Genomic DNA, 20,052 nt, shown 5'->3' with positions numbered 1-20,052 from the left:
TCCAATCACAGGGCTCCCCGCCCGCAGCCCCGCCCCGCTGCGGCGCAGGCGCCCTGCGGGCTGTCCGCTGGGAGGCGGCTTCCGGCCGGGGCCGGCCGAATCTCTGCGTCCGCCCCGCAGTGGGGTGAGTGAGGGGCGGCCTCGGGCAGAGCCAGCGGGAAGGGGAAGAATTCAGGGAAAAGAGGGTGTAAAGGGGAGCTCTCCCCCCTCCTGCCCTATTCCGTTCCAAGCGCCTGGCTTTGTGGGGGGGCCGTGCCGAGCCGAGCTCGGGTCCGCCTTCTGGGACCCTGCACTCACCGCGTAACGTCCTGCGGAGCTCCCGGGGGGCTTTGGGAGGGCAGCCCTGAGGGGGATCTGGGGTCTCTCCGCTGTGGCTGCCGTAAGCTGCTTCTCCTCTGTCTGTGTGTCCGTCGCTTCGTTAAGGCCTCCCGGGAGCAGTGAGGAGCTGCTTCAGTGGGACCCCCCGCATTAACGTGGTGACAGCACCTGGCAGCCCGTGGCAGAACCTGAGCAATGTTTACTTTGTGCGAGTGCCGCCTGCCTTTGGTCAGGGATCGGTTTGCTACAGGGATCAGAGCCCGTCATTTCCAACATGGAAATAAATCCTCTTGCTCCCTTTCTCTCTGAAGGGGAAAAGCTGTTTTACGAGATTTTGACAGGTTCATAGAATTCTTCTTCGGGAAATTAATAAAATGGAGATGAGATGGAAGCTTGGTGTGGTGGATGCAGCTGAAGTACGAGAGCAGCTGGCAAAGCAGGAATTTGGTGACAGCGCCGTGTCCTTACGTAATTGTAGATGAGCTGGGTTGGAAGGGACCTCAGAGATGATCTTGTTTCAGCCCCCTGCCCCAGGCAGGGACACCTTCCAATGGACCGTGCTTCGTTTTATGCTGTCTGCATCTTGTCATTCTTAACTGCATATTCTGCACTATATCCCACTAATCGTGTCACAACTCTGCTGATGTTTCTTGTATGAATACGACCTTAAATAATTGCCCGGAAGTGAAAACATCTTCTATTGAGTGCTTTACTCAATCACCTATTCAACCTTAAATAAAATTGTAGAAATTAGTATTCAAGTTAGTGTTCCACCTGCTCTGTTCCTTAGGATTAACACCTTAATTTGTTTTGTTAAGTATGAAATCAGGTATGGTGTAGTTTCATCAGGTACTAAAAGGTGAGTTCATTCTGCTGCTGTGAGGGAAGTTGAATTGTTGGCAGAAAACAGTAATGTAAAAAGAAAATAAATATGAATCTTTCTTACTTATCAGCATTAAAAAAATAGTATTCTTTAGGTTCAGGGAAAGTAAATGCATTCTACATAATTAAAAAGATCTCAAAGTAGACATAATTGACCATTTTTCTGTTTCCTTTCTAGTCTTAATAGACATGTTTCTAAATTATTTTCCCTCATTCTAATAAGTAATGTTGAAAAACGAGTGCACAGTTTTAGAGACTGAAATTCAAGAGGTCATGAGTAAATTTTGTAAGATTTAGCTAAGCTTAGTTTATTAAAGTGGATTTTTAAATTTCTTGAAGATGCTGTAAAGGTTGGGGTCATTCTCAGTGTGCCTAATCATAGCCTGAAGGACAGCAGCACAGAGTGACACTTGAATATCCTGGTCTGGAACATGTTAATGATATTACTGAAGGGTAGAAACAAAGTCCTGAGTTTTGAGTTCCCTTGGGTTTTAAAATGGTGTTTGTCAACTGTGATTTCTCATTTCACTGATCTCTGAGTATTCAGAACTTTTGTCAAAATTCTTTGTGTAGGAAAGAACATTAGGAATGCAGGAGTTCTGCTGAAGTGGCACCAATGATACCTTGAGACAAATACCAGCCTGTTGGGTGTGGAGCTGGATTTTTTATGCTAAAAATCTGTACCATCTTAGAGAAAACATGAGTAAACAAAAAGTTGTTGCGATTGTAAATATTTTTTCCAAACACCAAACAGAACAATACCGTGTAACCGAGAGTGCGAAACTCCAAATGTTTTGTATTAATCAAGTTAGACAGTGACATTAACCACAAAAAGAAATGTTAAACGTGGAGAGAGGAGCGGCGAGTTTGCTCCCCTCCCTGCTGTGAGTCCCTGCTGGGCTCTGCTCGCTCCTGCTGCCGCCTTGTGGGCGTTGTTTGAGCGCCTGCAGGAAAAGTTCGTGTTCTGTGTTCCTGTAAAGAGCTCCATCCTCAGCAACGCAGCTGCTCAGGTGGCATTTTTCATCAGCAGGGTTGCTAAACAAGGATTCGCATTTTGCTTTAAGAGGTCATTTTTCTGAACAGTGGTTTGGGTATTTTTTACCATTCATCTTAGAAAGTTGAAAAAAACTATGATTGTGTTCTTTTCAAATGGAAAAATAGTAAAACTCAGTTTAAAAAATAGTCTACTCACATATTTTAATTAAATATAGACAAAGCATCTTATGGAAACAATTACCTGGATCTAAACCTTCCCTTCATTGTTGCCCCTCAAGCATGGAAAGATTCAGCATTGGGCTAAGCAGCAAAACGAAAGGAACCTAATTCAGTTTTCCTGCTGCATCAGGGAGCTGGTTAGTTCATATTTATGTGAGTTTGTGAGAAAAGAAAGGAGCTTTCCTGACATGCTGACCTCATGGTTGATTTTGGGAAGAAGTGAGAATGTACTGAAGCCTTTGTTTCTCCACACAGGAAGTGTGAGGAAGTCAGGAGGAGAAATTGGCACGTGGAGAGAAATTTTATCCTAAATTTTGGTGTCAAACATGAAATGCCCACAGTGTTTTTCCCTCCTTTTTTGGGTCAGCCTTTGGTTTCTGCCTCCTTCCTGGGTGTCTGCAGTTTTATTTGAATTCTGTAGTACCTGTAGGTTCCTTTTGCATTTAATAGGAAGTATTTAATGTAGTGAACACATATATAGATCAATTTTCAGATTAGGGATGAGTATCACATCTCAATAATTTATATGTTGATTGCTTTTAGAAAATTTGAGATGCTCAGTCTCCCAAGATTGCTTACAAGGAATGATCTCATTATTTTTCTAAACAGAAATACTAGTACTGGAAGTTCAGGATCATTATCAGAAAATTTCAGCTTTAGGCTTTTGAAAAAATCTGGTTTATGATGGAAACAATACAGCTAGAATATCCTATATTTTCCCTACTTAAGGAGAAACCAGGCAGGTTATGATACTGGAATGAGACAATTTCTTAATTATTTCTTACCCAGGATAATAACATAGATCTAGAAACTGGTTTAGGAAGTTGAAAGATTAATTATCTTTATCCATGTTTTCTATGTTCAGAGACTAATAGTTTATAGAAAAGTTTATTTTTGAGGTATTTTAACCAAATTATTGAGATACCTATGTAATGTAATTTTTATCAAGAAAGAAAAAATTGCACTGAATCCCTCATCAAACACATTAAAGGGCAGAACATTTCTGTCCAAACCAGTGAAATACGTCAGTGCCGTTATGTAAAGAGATAATTTCTTCTCTCCAAATAGTCACTTCAGATAATAACATTTGCTTAGCATTTTGCAGTTCTGAAGCAATTCCTGTATTTTCTAAATATTGTTCTTCTACTTCACTTCCAGTATTTCTTCTACAGAAATTGTGTGTTTACCTTGGCATTCTTTACCCACATTTCTGTTAGTAGTTTCCTCAGAGCAATTTATATTGCTTATTCACGATTTTTTCCTGTGATTTTTTTTTTGTTCTGTTTTCTTTTCCCAGTATTCTTTTATGTATCGATTCCCTTTGAGTTACCTGTATAAAATTCTGTCCATTTGGACTTATATTCTGGTAAGATGGCAACTTGGAATTCTTATTTTTCATTAGAATGTTATTAAAAAGAAACTAAGGAAACCAATGTCCTTTCTTCACACAAATTGTTGTTTCTATTGAAGCTTCTGTTTGTCAGTCATTCCCCTCCAGCAAAAAGATTTCAGCCTTCCCTGCTCATTTATAGACCACTGTCTAATCTGCCACTGCTGAACATCAGTTTAATACTGAGCACTGGGAACGCTGCTCTGTCCGAACTTCAGGGGTGCTTAAAGCCTCCAGGGAGGCTCAGAAAGATGTTTTGTTCCTTAGTCCATCACATCCTGCAAGAACTGAGTGCTAGAACATGAAACATTCTAATATTGAATGTTATTTGAAAATGTCAGGAGTACTGATCTGGTGTGACAGTTTAGACCTTTGGTTTGTAGCATCTATTCCACAAGAGGGGACACTGGAAAATCCCTTGGAGTTGTTTGAAGGCTTTTAACCAAAAATGCACCATCACCTCTGGTGGTGGCATTGGTGGCTTTCATCCAGGGTCTGAGAATACTTTAGCAAACAATGGCAGTGATTGCTGTTCTTGGTTTAGAAATAATGACTCTTTCCTTGGAATGCTCCATTTGACCTGCTGGCCTGTGCTGATGTGCATTCCCAGTTTCTCTGGACACTGCTCTGGCTTTCTCCTGACACTGCCAGCTCAGATCACAGCTTGAGCAGGCACAGGCAGAGCTGAATGATGAAGAGCTTTAATAATCATCTGGGTTCCCACATGGTAAAGTAACACACAGCCACGGAGCTGGTCACCCTCTCAGGGGAATGCTAATTCCAGAGCTATCAAAAAACTCTACTGATAAATTTAAAACATATTGACTTTGTGTGGCATGCAATCAAAGGCTGGTGGCAATAACACAGCAGGGTTCTGAATCACTTTGCTGTTACAGTCGTGCTCCTGCTGTCATATTTCTAAAGGTTCATTTGTTAATTTGTTGGAAAGAATGCTTAAGCAACTTGTACAGTTTCCAACAACTTCTGTGCTAAGAGTAAGTGTAGTGTAATATTGGACTTCCAGATAGCATGGGGAAGGTTTTGGAAGAAATCACTACAACACTATGTGGAACATATTCTCATGGTTCTCAAGTGGCTTTTAAATGTTTGGATATTTAAAATTAAGTTTGCTGGTGGGAATCTAACTCTTGTTAAGCTGAACACATAATGGGAAGTACTGGGTATATGAGTGTACATATATATTAAGCTGAATATATTCCTTGAGCATTCTTGGAATAGCAGTGGAGATTATAATTGTCAGACCAGCAGCTGAATTTTGGGATTTTGCAATAGTAAAATGTGACCATTGGCTGCTTGCATTTGTCCAGTCTGTCTAGCAGGAGTGTTAATCCAGGGCTGGCTGCTCACTGCAGGTTGTGGTGGTGTTTGCCTGGTGTATTGCAACTGGAAAGGTGATGCCTTTGGGAGAAGGGGAAATGACAAAATACTAAGCAAACAAACAAACATCTCTCCAATTCAGTGGCAGTATGGGCCATAAAAATAAAATTTCACCAAGATGAGCCCATTTATCCTGGTATGAACTGGATTTTTCTCCTCCCCTTCATGGTGATCTTCCTGAACAAAGGTGTCATCTTCCTTCAGCCACTGTCATATGATGCTTTCAATCCATTTCAACTAAAGAACTTGCTCCCTCCCCACAGAACCCTGCAAGAAAGGGTGTCCCCCTTTAGTGTTGCAGAAAGAAAACATCAGAGAAATCTAAATGCTTCCTTCCACTGTGATGGGGTGGGGGATTTCTGTAGGAGAGCAATCCCATTGCTTTCAAAGGAGCACAGTGAAAGAGCAAGAGGCAGCAACATGGAGTTGCAAGAAGGGACTTTTCAATTCTTTGTGATTTAGAAAAACTACCAATACTGTTTTGATGAAGTGATTATTGGTTTTTAAAGCATCACCAATGTCTGGATTAGGGTTTTTTTGAAGTGTGTAGATAGCTAAAAAAGATGCCAGTTCTCAGAGTGCTTTGTGCTTCCTGTTGTAATCTTTGTGAAAGGTAGAAAGAAAATCACATACACTTAACTTTTTAAAGTAAGAAAACAGAAAATTGAAGTAGGAAGGTGAAAAAATAATCTGGAGTTCAAGAAAGGTTAATGCTGCTAGAGAGTCCCTGAAAATTAAAATCTTAGTTTTGTGTTTGTCTGTGATAGCCAAGATTATAAACTTCTAGCTGACTGTTAACATTTGGGTTGTGTATATCAGACATGTGCTGGGTTTAATGACTGTAATAATTTAATATAAATTATATTATTAACTGCATTTTGATCTCAAATATTGATAAAATAACACAGTGATAATATCTTATGTTAAATCAGACTTGCTAGTGACACTGTTTTAATGTTGGCAGGTGGAAATTTTCTCAGATTCCTGTCCCTGTGCTACTAAAATCATCCCTAACTAAAGATGCATCCAGACCTGTCTCCTCATCTGCACACTGAAGAGTGTAACCTAATTATCAGTCTGCTCAAGAAGTGTCACAGGGAGGTAAGAAGTGTTGAGCAGAGAAAAGAGTGGGTGGGTTGGGGAAATGAGTGTCAGATAAATTAGTGGTGATATTATATGATCATGGAGAGAAAACCCTCCTCTAGGCAGAACAGCCATGAAATATTACTGGTGTGTTTGCACTGAAGAGCTGTCTGATGGCTGTGTAAAATCATGCCAGTGATTTATTGAGGAAATACAACATACCTTAACATTTTCTGTGCTACAGCTTAACACTTAGGGACCTGTTTTAAGAACTGGAATAACTTCTGCATCTCTTAGTGCTGTGAACCCCTCAAAAAACAATGATAAAATCAGCTTCAAATGCCCTCTTTTTGTATGCTCACAGCATCTCCATCTTCCAGGTGTCCCTGGGCAGATGATTCAGGGTGGTTAAAGCAGATGTGTGGATGGGGATCCCAACAGCCACATGCCTGATGTTCAGGGCTTGGAGAGTTAATGGGGAATTACTCCTTGATTCCATCTTCTTATTGAGCACCCACTCAAGGATGTGAAATGCTGAGTTGTCTTCAGGCTTCTCCAGGCTCTTCATTGCTTCAAGATAATGGAATCCTTATCTTACTTGTTCAAAAGCCTTTTTATAAATTTGCTTTGTCTACATCTCCTAAATGTAGAAGATTTGGCCCTTGCATTAAAAGCTTTCTGCAGCATCCTTGCAGTGTTGTTATTTTCCCAGTATATTCTAAGTAGATGTTCTGCAGAGATAATCATGTGGTATTAGTGCATAAAATAGTTAAATTTCATTCTTTTTACTGAGATAAAATATATTTAAGTATTCACGATGCATGTGAAAACTCTTGATTTACACCAGTACAAGCAATCTACAATATTTTCACCTCCATGGTTGGTTGTGATATTGATCTTTTTTTTTAATGCAGTTGGATTCTAAGACAATAAAATTGTTAGCTTTATTGTTTTGAACAGAATTGTAAATTTTTCCTTTCAAAAACCATTGCAGGATGAGAAGCAAGGCTGATAATTCACAAAATGTGAGAGAAAACATTATATTTTGAAGATGGGTAACAACATTTTTGTAAGATTTTAATATAGCTAAAGTAACTTATTAAAAAACATTTTCAGCACCACACTTTGTTATGACTTTTAAATTACAGCAATGAAGGGAGCAGAGTTTTAATACTGAAATTCATTTGCAGGGAGTATATTGTTCTGGTTTTCTTCAGCAACATGTAATTTGTTTTGTTGGCACTTGGAGTGCAGTATCTTGAAAGATGAGCACACTGCAGTCTGTTGATACCATCTCACAGGTGGTACTTCCCCTTCCACTGCTCCTGCACAGAACATCTCCAAGCTTTAAAACTAAAAGTTGAATTGAATGTAGGAATGACGCTTTTCTTCTGAGTTCAGAAATTTTAATTTGCCTAAAAAGTGCTTTAGGTAGTTTGAGAGACTAGAAACTTTTTTCCTTTCATTTTTAGTTGATATTTTTTGCCACAACTTTAATGTTATAATGCAGGTAAATGTTCTGTAGCTAGAATTTAGTGAGAAGACTGCATGTACCTTAAGTACTGTGGTATCAAAAGGATTGCCAAATGACCATCAGTCAGGAGAACAGGCAGCATGTAAGCAGTAAAAAGTGAAACTGTTGGAATTATTTTTTCATAATTGTGAAAACAAATCCAATTAGGAAAGAAAATACATTCAGATTTGTCCTGAATACATAGGGAGCTTTCTGTGCTTTGAGTAGGAATGCAGCAGTATTGATTTACTGCTTGCAAGTAGTGAATGGCTGGCTGGCTTTTTGTTTGTGGTTTGGAGTTGTTTTTTTTTGTTTTAAATGAATGTGAAGAAAGAAGTATCATGGACTTGTGTGATGTTGCTTATTGGACTGCCTTGAGAACTGGCACTAAAGGGTGCACCTGAACTCCCTGGCAGCAAGTGATTCAAAGGAATTTGTTGTCAGTCTGACTTATGAAGGCACTGGGAGCAGCAATAATAATCATGCACAGAATTATATTCTCTTGCTTTTGTTTGAAGTTGGTCTTTGCATGAAGAGGAATTACTTTTGTCAGTCTTGTGCTCAGCTGGGAGAGGATGTTTGTGCTGGCAGTCTCAGAACAGAAAGGGTGAGGATGACTTTTTCACACTCAGCTGAAAGGGAGCAATACTTTTTCATTTGAAATTCAGTGGGAATGTACTGAAATATTCTTTTTAAATTGAACTCACTGAAATCTGAAGTCAGTGGTATTAATGAGTTATTGGTGACTACTTGCTGTTTTCTTAAAATGCCAAAATGTTTTAAGAACCTTAATCTGCAATTTAAATTGCCATTCCTGAGGGATGAAAAGCATTATTTTAAAATTGGGTGTCCATTTTCACAACAGTCAATTTGATTTACTTTATCCCTAATCTAGAACCTGCCCTGTATATCAAGTTTTGTATCAAGTGAGGAGAGGTTAATGGGATTCCTATTTGATGTCACTTCTTTTTTTAATAATTCCACTCTGGTGCCAAGTATGTGCCATAAATAGACGAATTTTTATAGGTAGTAGCTCAAAGAAATGTGTATTGTGTTGCAGTTGTATGACTGTAATAGGTGTAATAGCTATTTTGAGAAACTGATTCTTTGTTTCCCTTATAATCTCAGCCAAGAAGTTGACATTTTAGGAATCTGGCTAAATAAACATAGATTAAACCCACTGTATGCACTAGTCAGAGTGGAGTTAGCTTGAAATGTGAGTGTTCACCTTGAAATTTAACATGCAGGTATGCAAGTAGAATACAAAATTAAATCTGTATTAGCTGGAATGAAAATGTTGTAAAAGCAAGATCGGTGTGCAGTAAAGTGACAACTTGTTCCATGCAACTGCTTCAGTCATCTGATGCCCTTTATAAATCACAGGGGTATAAACAAGCTAATTATAGCACTGCTGTAGTAAAGTGTTTGTCATAAACTTTATTAACCCACTCCTACTTCAGTTGTGTTCTGTTGGATGAGATCTTGTTCATAGTTTGAATCCTTAATAGTGTTCATGGATCACTTGTATGAATCCATCCAGCTGCTTGGTCAGGAAATGCACATAGGATTTCCTCTGAAATGTGGAAGGGACTTCATGTGCATTTGTTTTGTTCTTCTTGGTCTTTTTTGTTTAAATTCATGAGTTGTCTGTAAGATTGGCTGAGTTGTCTCCATTCATTGTGTAGCTGCAAATATCTACTAAAAATCTCCTCCTTCAGGTCTTCTAAATCACTTGGGTGCTCTGCTGCCAGGTCCTGCCCTGAGATTCTGCAGCATGGCACCAGCATGGCCCTGAAAAGGCAGTCCTTCTACAGCCATGCATTCTGAGAGTGCTTTAATGCCCAGAAAAATGGAATTGTTCTAAGGAATACTGGCTAAGAGGACAGATTTCTATGGTGAATACCATCATGTTAGCTGTGGAGAGCCTTCATGAGAACAAGACCTGCAGTTTTTTTAGAAAATAAGGAACACTTAAATGTGCTTAAGGCCCACAATTGAGCTGTGCCATAAAGATGGTAAATATAGCTTATTTATTAACCTCAAGATCCAGAGATTTTTTTATACTGGTTCTGATGTTCCAGTCAGTTAAGCCTGGTGCCTGCATCTTCTGGACCAACAGCACATTGTTCATGCAGCTGGGACAATGGAGCAGTGAATCCTTTGCCTCTCTGGGTCACAAAGAAATAATGAAAACCAATGCAGGGAGGACATTGCCTCTGTATCACAACCTGGAGTTCAGAGTATTTATTGTTTGTATGTTATTTAAACTGGTGCGAGTGAGATTTGTGAGACTGACTTGTAGATCAATAAAATTATGTTCTGCATTTAAACAACAGCTTCAGCTTAGGTGTCCTCCTTTGGTTATGCATGGTGAGTTCCTTCAACTCTCTGCCAGGCAGGGGTGGCTCAAGTGAACTTCAGGGGTAGCTTGAACCTCTGCCTGCTTGGGAAAGAAGTTACCAAACACCACTTTTCACAAGAAAGGGAAAGACCAGGATATGTTGAAAAATGCAAATGAGTTTAAATAAATATAGAGCTTCAGAGGAAGAAACCTTTGAATTGTAATTTTTTTTTCTCCTTAACTCATCAGCACAATGTTTTGAAGTTTTTTGGCCACTGCAATGATATTGACCGTGAGATGAGGAAGTGCTTAAAGAAAGAGGTGAGCAATAAATTATAAATATTGTGAGTTAAATGCTTAATAAAAAATGGGAGAGAACTAGAGTTGTTTTTTACTAAGTAGTATGAATCAATAAATTTAAGCACGTTCTGCTGTGGGCACTTGAGACCAAATCCAAACTTTTAAAAATAAATTTGTCAAATAAAATCTGGCATTAACAAATGGCATGGTGTATTTTTGATATACAGAAATAGGAAAACACATTTTAATGAAACAAATATTGCAGATAGGAACTGATGCTTCACAGATTGCTCCTGACTTTTTTCTCAATTTTTTTTTAGTAGTGGTATTTGCACAGAATTTAATATAAAGCAGTAATGGTCACTTCTGCATAAATAACACTTAAAGCTGAAGTCAGTTACACTGACTGAAACTACTTAATGAGTTGCTGAGTTAGGCCCTAAATGAAAATGTCTGCAGATATGAAGGAATGAAGACAGAGTTTAGGTGCATTAACTGTTTTAATAGGCACATTTTCAGAAGAGTGCTCTTAATATTTATGGTAGTTGTACCTACATGACAGAACATAAAAATGAACATTTCACACACTTTTTAACTTTAAACTGTACTTTCTAATTTTTACATAAATTTCACCATACTAAAAAGTTTCTTTCCACATAATCTTATTATTCTTATTTTTTCTTCCACTGAGGCCTTTACATTAAAGGAGTTCTTGATGATTATATTTATCTGCCTTCTTAAAATGTGCTTATATTGATATGCCATTACTAAGAAGCCCCTGAAAGGTTGTTCACCAATATTGAAGAGGTAAAGATGTAGTTTTTAAAGATCCATTGTTCTCATTCTACATAAAAACATGGATGGGTTATTGAAAAATTAAATATTGGCAAGGGAAAAAGTTAAACATTCTGTAAATGTTAAGTAATGTTTTGGGTCATTATTTCAGTTATAGACCAATCAGTATAATGGATGAAAAACTGCAAATCCTTTTCAAAATCAATTTCTTTTTTAGTTTATTGCATTACATAGAGAATTGAATATTTGTGGCTTACTTGGGTTTTATTCTTGATACCAATTATTAAAATATTGAACAAATATATGCTCTAACCTAAGGACAAAAATAATTTTCTTCTCATGAAATACATATCAAATGATGCATTGATTTTTAATTTTTCATTTATTTGAGCCATGAAAATGTTTCCTTTTTGTTTGCCATGAAAGAAGGGCTCTTCAAGATTCTGCTAGTGCAGGGGGTACTTGAAAGCATGATGATCTTATACATGTATCTAACCTGTGAAGGCTTCCTTGATTGCATTTTACACTGGAGTCCTGCCTCTGTTGTGGTTCTTGTTTAAACCATTAAAAATCCCCACATGCCTTACTCTCATTCAATCCAAATTTGTCTTTGTTCTTTTCATCTTGATATCCTGCTTGATCTGTGCTCGTAGTTAATGACCAGGATCAAAAATAGACCAAGCCTGTGATGACAAATTCATTTTTCAGAAGGCAGATCCACATTAATCAGTATCTTGCAAAAGGAAAAGAGCCTGAGCTGTGCTCTAGAATAGCACCAGTGCAACTTTTTTTTCCTAGTTCGTGTGAAGTGTAGCTGTGTACGTTAGATCACTGTATAATTAAGTTCCTCCTTAAGATTAACTGAATATTCATTATTAGAATGTTCTAATGCTCTTTAGCTTAATAACCTCAAACTTAGAAACCTGTATTTTAATGGAATAAATGTTAATTTCAAAGTACAAATGTTAATTTCAAAGTAAAAACAAACCTATATCTAGATAGCAAGAGCTGTATGTCTAACACATCAGTCAAATGTATTGTTTCTGTTCCTGGGTAAAAAATGCTTCTACAGTTTTAAATTTGACACATGTGTTTAATGATAACAGCTGATCTATTAATTTCCTTCTGTGTCTTGCAGTACGAAGAAAACAGGCGCAGGAACCGGGAGAAGCGACAGAGGATAATGAACGCGCACAGAGCCGCAGAGAAGTGAGCGCTGCTGGGGCTGGGCAGCTGCAGCTCCACAGGGATGTCACTTGTCCAGCCTGTGGTTTGTGAGATGGTGACAAAATAAAGGCATCTAATACATACTCATTCCCAGCAAGGCAAACAATGTGAAAAAATAAATACCATACATCACTCACAACCTAAGTTAATTTTCGACCTCTAAATGAAAACTACGGTGGCAAATCTTTGTTGTGGCACTTTTATGATTGTTAAGTAATGAGGAGTTGGTGTGTGAGGTACTATGTGTTTCTCACTTTGTACTGAGTTGCATTTATCTCCTTGTGTTTAGCAGTTTCTCTTTCATATCATAGGTTTTGTAGGGACTTTCTGTTTGTTTTTCATTGGAAAACACTAAGTTACTTTTTTCATCGCTTTTTGTAGTGTTGTGATAACACTTTTAAATGGATTAGGAAAGAGAAATTTTAAACAGATGTGGCTTGAAATTGGGAATTTCCTATCAAGGAGTAATTGGAGTTCTAGTATTTTTATTGGAGCTAAAAGGATGAAGCTACTGTCTTCAGCTGAGAAGATTACAAATCCTCCCTGCCAACCATATGTACAGTGTAGACTGTTGTAAGACAATTTGTTCATCATATCCAAAACAAGCGGCTTTAGAAATTCAGAATGGAACATTTCCAGGGATTTACAAAGCTTCCCCTTGATTTTTGTTGAGTACAATCAATGTGTGCTGAGTGATTTTTGAAGAGGAGTGCTGCCAAAAAGATAAGCTGAAGTTCTTCCATTTTCTCTGGTACAAAAGTAAAATCACATTATGACAATTGAGGTTGAAGCAAAGCTGACACTGAAGTGAAGAAAAGTGTAACTTTCTCAGGCTAGTCAATGTGTGTTTTGTGACCAGGTTGCCTTGTTAGCCTATAAAAGGTGTTTATTTTCCATCAAACTGCTGAAAGCCCACAAGAAGTCTCAGAATTCAGATGATTTGATATCAAAACATACACTGGTTTGTCCACTGGTGGAGCTGCTTCTCTGTGTGTCTGCTGGATTCGCCTTATTTTTAAATAATGCCTCTGTTCTCTGTTCTGCCTAGCAGCAAAATACTTTTTAAAATATAAATTTTGTTGAGCCAAGTATACAAAGTATCTAGAAAACTTTTGGAAAAAAGGTGCCTATTCTACAGTGAATTACATGGTTTGATGTAAAAACCATTGTTGATACTCAATCTTGAAATTGGGACATGCCCCTGTTTTTGGAAGAAAATGGTATTTTGTGAGCTCTTTTGAAGGGTGAATTAGATAGAATAATTTTAGTTAGTTTTCAATACCTGGATGGACCCAATTAAATCAGTAAAATTAAACCACAAATGTTTTCAGTGACAGCTCCAAGCAAAGCTGAAGCAATTGTTTCTGCATCTTGACATGCTGTTTGTTTCTTAGAACAAGTAAATGATGCACTGCTTGAATTAGTACTTGAATGGTTGGAAGTGGTGCAGCCTTTATTGGTATTTTTCAGAGTATTTTGAAAGAATACTTTGTAGTGAACTCCCCTATCTAGGAACTCTGCATCCATGGTACTTCTTCCATTTGAGATGACACAACCTACTTCAGGCAAGCTCTTAAATAGGATTTGTAGCCTTTAAGTAAATAAATAAATTGAGAATTGTTCCAGAGATTAGGTTGAGAAGCTGATAGCTGAGTGCAGAAGCATTGAAGCTTTTGTTTCCTTAATCAGCTTCTGTGAGTCCCAGTCTTTCACAAAGCAACAAAATAAGAAACCAAGAGCCACTTAACACAGCTCATTAGTCAGAATCATGTTTGCAAAGATCAATGTGCTTAGTGAATGAAAGACCAAATGGCACACACAATTCCTATTGATACTTTTAACTACATTTATTTATAAATCTATTTTACGGATCAGCTTTGTTTACCTAGTGAAAGTCTGATCATGGTCTTCCTTCTGTTTCTCCTTGCTAATTGCCCACTAGTAGTGTGATATGAGAGTGCCATTGATTCCTGTGGGTTTTGTTCCTTTTGTTTGACAGAGAGTTCATGTTGCTAATTTGATCTTGAAGCTGAAAAACACTGGTGTAAAAATACTGATCATTTATCTGACAGAGAAAGGGGTAAGGGTGAAATAGTAAATGTATGTTTTTTTTTCTTGTTTCCTAAAGCAAGCTTGGGTGAAATAAAACTTTTCTCTACAGACTTTGAAGACAGTTTATTGCAATCTCATTTGTGTATAGGAACATTTTGCCCATTGTTCTTTCTGACAAATTGTATTTGAGAGAGAAAACAAATTTCATGGAATTCGTGTTGAATTGCATGTGAAAAGCTCGTGTGTTTCATGGTGGAAAGTGAAGAAGGGGGAAACAGAAGGGGGATATGGCAGCTCTGGCCATAATGATGAGTATTTTCCATATTGAAGTGCCATAAAAGTGTAGGATACATGGACAGGAGGAGGACAGAGCAAAGAGAATTATAACTGTCTAGCAAAATCCCTGTAGTTTTATCAGAAACACCTGGTAACACTATTTGTAGTGTACTTTCTCTTGCTGGAAAACTAAATGACATTCTGTTTTCCTTAATGTTTTTTAAAAAATATATTTTAGTAAAAGGAAAAATATTCTGCTGAATAGCAGCAGCATAGTGTAAGAACAACAGGGTGAGTTCTTGCTCTGGTGTTAATTTCTTTATACAGCAGGGCTTGTCTCCTGTTAAGCTGCAGTGCTGAATGTTAATATATTATGAATGTACCACTCATCTTTCCCTGTAAACTTTAGTTGGTAACATCCTCAAGGAATTATGTCCTTTGTTGCTGATACAGATGATGTGTCATTTCTAGACCTTGAAGCAAAACCTTGATTTAGTTGAGCTGACTGTACAATTTGGGAGAGGACTAGTCCTGTGAGTTAGTTATTCCCTCTGTTACTGGAAGTCACTGTAATGAATATTTCCAATGTGTTATGCACTTTGCTGAAGCTCCACACCTCATGTATAAAGTGTATTCAACAGTCAGGCATTCCTGAATTTGGCACTGCCCATGCTTTAAAAAATCGTGACATCTAATTCAATTTTTTTTTTTTTTTTTTTTTTTTTTTTTTTTTTTTTTTGTTATAAATGAAAACACACTTCTGTGGAATACCTAAAAGGATTTAGGTAAAAAATGGAAAACTGGAAACTGATACCCCTGACAGTTGAGTTAAAAATGAATTACTAACATTAATGCTTAAGCAAAGGAGATTCTCTACTGGGACAACAACATAATGGATTTTAGTGCTGCAACTTAAATTACACACTGAGTTTTATTAGCATGGATTAGAATGGAGCATCAGCAAATCTTCAAATGCCTTGACGAGTACGGGTACGTGTGGCTAAGTTACAATAGCGCTGATACCCCCATGTCATGCACAACACTGAGGTGCTGAGAGCACAGGCCGTGTTTTATTCGCATGACATTAGCGGGCTAATTTTTACAAAAACCTTTGATTGGAAACCGTTTGCTTTGATTTGAAACCTTTGCTGCCAGCAGCCGGACGCTTGAGTTGCTACACTTGAAGCAGATGTGATTTCCCCTCCAGCCCCTGAGGCGGCTGCTCCCCGCGCTGCCCTCACCGCGCTCCGGCCGTGCCGCGATGCCAGCGGTCACTGCGGCTCGGTCCCGGCAGTGCCACTGGAAACCCTCCCTTACAGACTGCCAGGAAGAGCATTGGGAATGTTTTGGTGTTTTCCCCGAGGGCTGGCAGAACTGCTCGCTGTCAGCCGACAGACACCGGACGTGATCGTGCCCTGAGCGGGGCGGCGGCCGCTTCGGAGCTGCACAGGGCGGCCTGCGCTGCCTCCCGGGGCCAGCCGTCAGCGCTTGGCGCTGCGGGACCACCGCGATGGGCAGCGCCGTCTCCTCTCGCCGCCTGGCAGCCGGGAACGTCGCCAGGCTCGGCGGCCACGACGCGGCCTCCCGCATTTCGTATCCCGTGCCCCGTATCCCGCTCTCCTCATCCCGCGCCCCGTTCCGCACCCCGCGCTGCGGGGCTCGGCAGCGCCGCCCAGCGGCCGCTCCGTCCCGCGGGAGGCGGCGGCGTTCCCGCCGCGCGGGCGGGGCTCCCTCAGGCCGCACCGCCATGTTGCTGGGTGCTGCTTCTGCCGCAGCCTGGCGGTGTCGAGGTGTTGGTCTGTGCCCAGGTGCCCGTGCTGTGCTGAGGAATGGCCACAGTCCTTGTAAGAACCGGGTGCTGGGTGCTGGCGAGGTGCCATCGCACCTAGATTCTGTGCAGCCCAACCACAGTGTCTGCCTCAGGTAAAACGACAGCCACACTCTTCCCTCATGCGCCCAAAGTTGTCACAGCTGACCCCCGTGCTCTGTATACTGTGGGGATGCTGCTGATTGCTCGTTGATGTGAATTCTCTTGCACAATCCTACTCCTGTTTATCACCCAATGTTTTTATTTATATAAGTCAAGTCCATGTTGTGCTCAGAACAGCCCAACAGGGCTAATTTCAAGTGCTGAAATTAGCAGACATGGTCGGACTTTGCTGTGTCCAGCACTGAGCAAGGCTCTGGCACAGGGCCTCACGTGTAGCCACAAACCACAGCAGGGATTGACACTGACAATACCAAAAACTCATCCCTGTGGTGTTTGGTAGGGTTAGAAAACTACACCTCAGTCTCTTCCACCCCCTGGATTGGTAGGTACAGCTGTAAGAGATATTTTAGAAACAGCTATGTCGTGCCTTAGTACAGCCACTCCTGTTTTCCATAGTTCAGCATGTTATTGGAACTGGCTGATGCACCTGGCTCTGGAAGCAGCCAGGAACAAAAGATCATCCTCAAAGACAACTGACATGGATGAAGTTTTGATTTATTAGTGATTCATTTTGGGTAGCTTAATGATTGGTTTGTCACTTGCTCTGGGTGTTCTGTAATATTGTAATTATTTATCCAGTGGCACCTTAGACCATGCATGCAATGCACAAAACAACCCACCTCACCTGTGTCTGTTAATTGAAAACTGCAGCTTTTAATTCTTAACTTTCCTGTAGCTTTCTGAGCTACATATTTGTGTGGCTTATTTAGCTGTGTTTTGGTTTGGTTCATATTCTAACATTCCTGGTAATGAATATATAAAGTACTTTGTGTCTAAGTGGCATTAGTTAGACAGCTGCGGTTACAAACAACCCACATAATCATACTAAATCAATATTAAATGTGTGCTACTGAATAGTTGTCTTTGGGATGCTGATGGTCCCAATTTAATTTAAACTTCATCCCACTAGTGCTCCAAGAAAACCTCAGAGGAAAACAAATCAAAAATCAAATCCCCAAATGAGTAACTCCGAAGGGAATAACAGATCTTTCATAATTGGTCCACAGTGGCTTCATTTATGTGGATGTACAAGTGTGTGGTGTGTGGCAGCAAACACTCCAAAACCTCTTGGCTGTTCACTGCAAGAGAGGGAACAACTGTGAAGAATGGGTGTCAAGATGCTTTTTTTTTGGTGATAAGATACTTTATTTGAACTAGGAAAATAGAAAAGGCTCATTTGAGTTATGGTATTTCATGTGAGGAGAAGGTATAAATACTAGAAGTTTCTTCAGAAAGCCACTTTGTCCTCAGTGTGATGCAGCTGTGCTGCTGTTGGTTCTGTCTGCAGGATGGCCAGGAATAGATGGTGAGGGCTGGAGAGGGGCAGCAACAAGGAAACCTGACACTTTCCTCTGGAGCTGCTTGGTATTCAAAATGGAGACTCTTAAATCATTTGGTTATAACAAGAGCTAGACATTCTCCCTTGGACTTTTTTATTTTGTGCTGGGCTTGTGTTCATGGGCTTCTGTTTCTGTTCGTGGGGCTGTGTTCAAGGTGAGGGCAAAAATGATTCAGTTGATCTAAATCTCCTGCTTGGGAAATTGCAAATTATTGCAGGGAATGCATTGAGTGGAAACCAATTCCAGTGTCCAGTACTCACTGGAAATGTTGCAATCTCTTGTTGTTAATTAGGTGTTAAAATGTTTTAGAAGATACTGCATACAGAAGTTGTGTACTAGATATATTACAGGAGAACAGAAGGTGAAGATACCTGCAAGGGAAGTGAGAATTCTGCCTTTGAACAGAACAGCAGGAGGGGAACCTGGCTGTATGAAAATATGTCTTTTAATAGATTGAATATCTGAGGAAGAACTAGGGACATTAATCATTGGGACTTTTATTTGGGGCTTGATGTAGTTACAGATCATCAGGCCAGTTTTAATGTATTGTGGTGCTGCTAAGGTGAAGTTTCCTTGTTTTCTTACACCAAAAATGGTGCTTCAGAGATGTAGGTCATGCCTGGCAAGGATGGGTCAGGTGAACCTGGGTGTCTGCTCTGTCCATTCCTTAGCTGTGTTCCTTCCATTTGTGCTGCTCCACAGGGTGCCCAACAACTCCTGTCTGGTTTATGCAAGGGAGGTATTGAAGAATGGGAAGAGGAAGAGGTAAAGGCAGAAGTGTTGGATTGTTGAAATTATTAGTGGCATCTCCAACTAGATTTGGAGTGGTGCTGTGTGTGTGCCTGTGTACCTATACCTGTATGTGTATAAATGTATAAAAATTGAGAGAAAGGAGATTACTCATTTAGCCAACATTTCCAGTTTGGAAGGGTTTTGGTCCTTGTTCTCTCAAGCTGGCTGATGGATCAAAGCCCAGCAGTAACACAACACTACAGCCTTGGTGAGGGTGTTACTTTTATTTGGGGATTTTGATTCACCATATGAAAACGGAAAAAAAATACTACCAAAAATCAAGAGTGGAAACAAAATACATGAATCTTTCTGTTGTCTTTTGAGACACTGCAAATAGGCATTTTAATTTAGGTGTGTTTGACTTGGCTTTGACAGTGAGAGAAGCTAAAATAGCTTAGCAGCAGCAAGAAGTTCTGAATTATCATCTGCCTCTGTGCTAACCTGCATTTTAGAATTATTTCAGCTAAGTGCAGAATTATGTTCTGAGTCTTAGCATTCCCAAACAAATCAGATCACTGATGTACTGACAGATGTGAATAGTGTACAAATACAGCAAATAAGAGTTTTGCTGTTTTTCAGCCCATGGGAAAGGATGACTGACTAGTAGATTTGCATCTAGACTACACAGATGCTAAGTTTTTTTCCTTAAATAATTACAATAATTTCTTATAACAAATACCTTTATTTCAATTTGATCAGCAATGAGAAGTAATACAAATTATTTTTGTTGATGCTATAAAATCTTTTAAGTTATTTTGGCTTACTCTTCAAAATTAAATCACCATGTTTCATCTTCATTTGAGCTTTCTGCAGAAATGGGGATGGATAAATACTTGAGCACAGCCCCTTGGGCTCTGTGGTACATAGCAAAGATCCAGTATTTGGCAGATAAAGCCAAAAATCAGCCCAGGGAAGCCTCAAGTCTCTTGAGTCCTTTAGATTTGAGCTAGTGATAGGCTGCTTCAAAAGCCATGGTATAAACAGCTGTGAGCCTAAGTTCAGATTCAGATCTGGTTTTGTTTTACAACTTCCTCTTATCTTTGTAAGCAGAACCAAAACCATGGTTTCAAGTCTCTTTTGTCCTGGAGATTAGATGCATGGGCTTGAAACTTAAATCCAGATTTGGTGGTTTAGGTTCAT

The 20,052-nt window shown here is 39.5% G+C and overlaps 1 protein-coding gene across 2 annotated transcripts; it reads left to right on the top strand.

Annotated features, from left to right (window-relative positions):
* The first annotated feature begins 54 nt into the window (after nucleotides 1–54).
* On the top strand, nucleotides 55–14,631 carry CMC2 (C-X9-C motif containing 2). 2 transcript variants are annotated; one of them, XM_059481195.1, is made up of 4 exons: nucleotides 55–124; nucleotides 6,168–6,304; nucleotides 10,390–10,461; nucleotides 12,374–14,631. In XM_059481195.1, exons 2-4 carry the CDS (start codon nucleotides 6,224–6,226, stop codon nucleotides 12,446–12,448), a joined length of 228 nt encoding a protein of 75 aa, XP_059337178.1. In that variant the 5' UTR covers nucleotides 55–124; nucleotides 6,168–6,223; the 3' UTR covers nucleotides 12,449–14,631. The 2 variants fall into 2 exon arrangements, with proteins under 2 accessions (XP_059337178.1, XP_059337179.1); XM_059481196.1 differs by lacking the exon at nucleotides 55–124 and adding an exon at nucleotides 3,742–3,781.
* Nucleotides 14,632–20,052: the final 5,421 nt, after the last annotated feature.

The sequence above is a fragment of the Ammospiza nelsoni genome, chromosome 13, assembly GCF_027579445.1.
Source record: "Ammospiza nelsoni isolate bAmmNel1 chromosome 13, bAmmNel1.pri, whole genome shotgun sequence".
NCBI classification, from domain to species: Eukaryota; Metazoa; Chordata; class Aves; order Passeriformes; family Passerellidae; genus Ammospiza; species Ammospiza nelsoni.
This window is presented reverse-complemented; position numbering and strand designations above follow the sequence as displayed.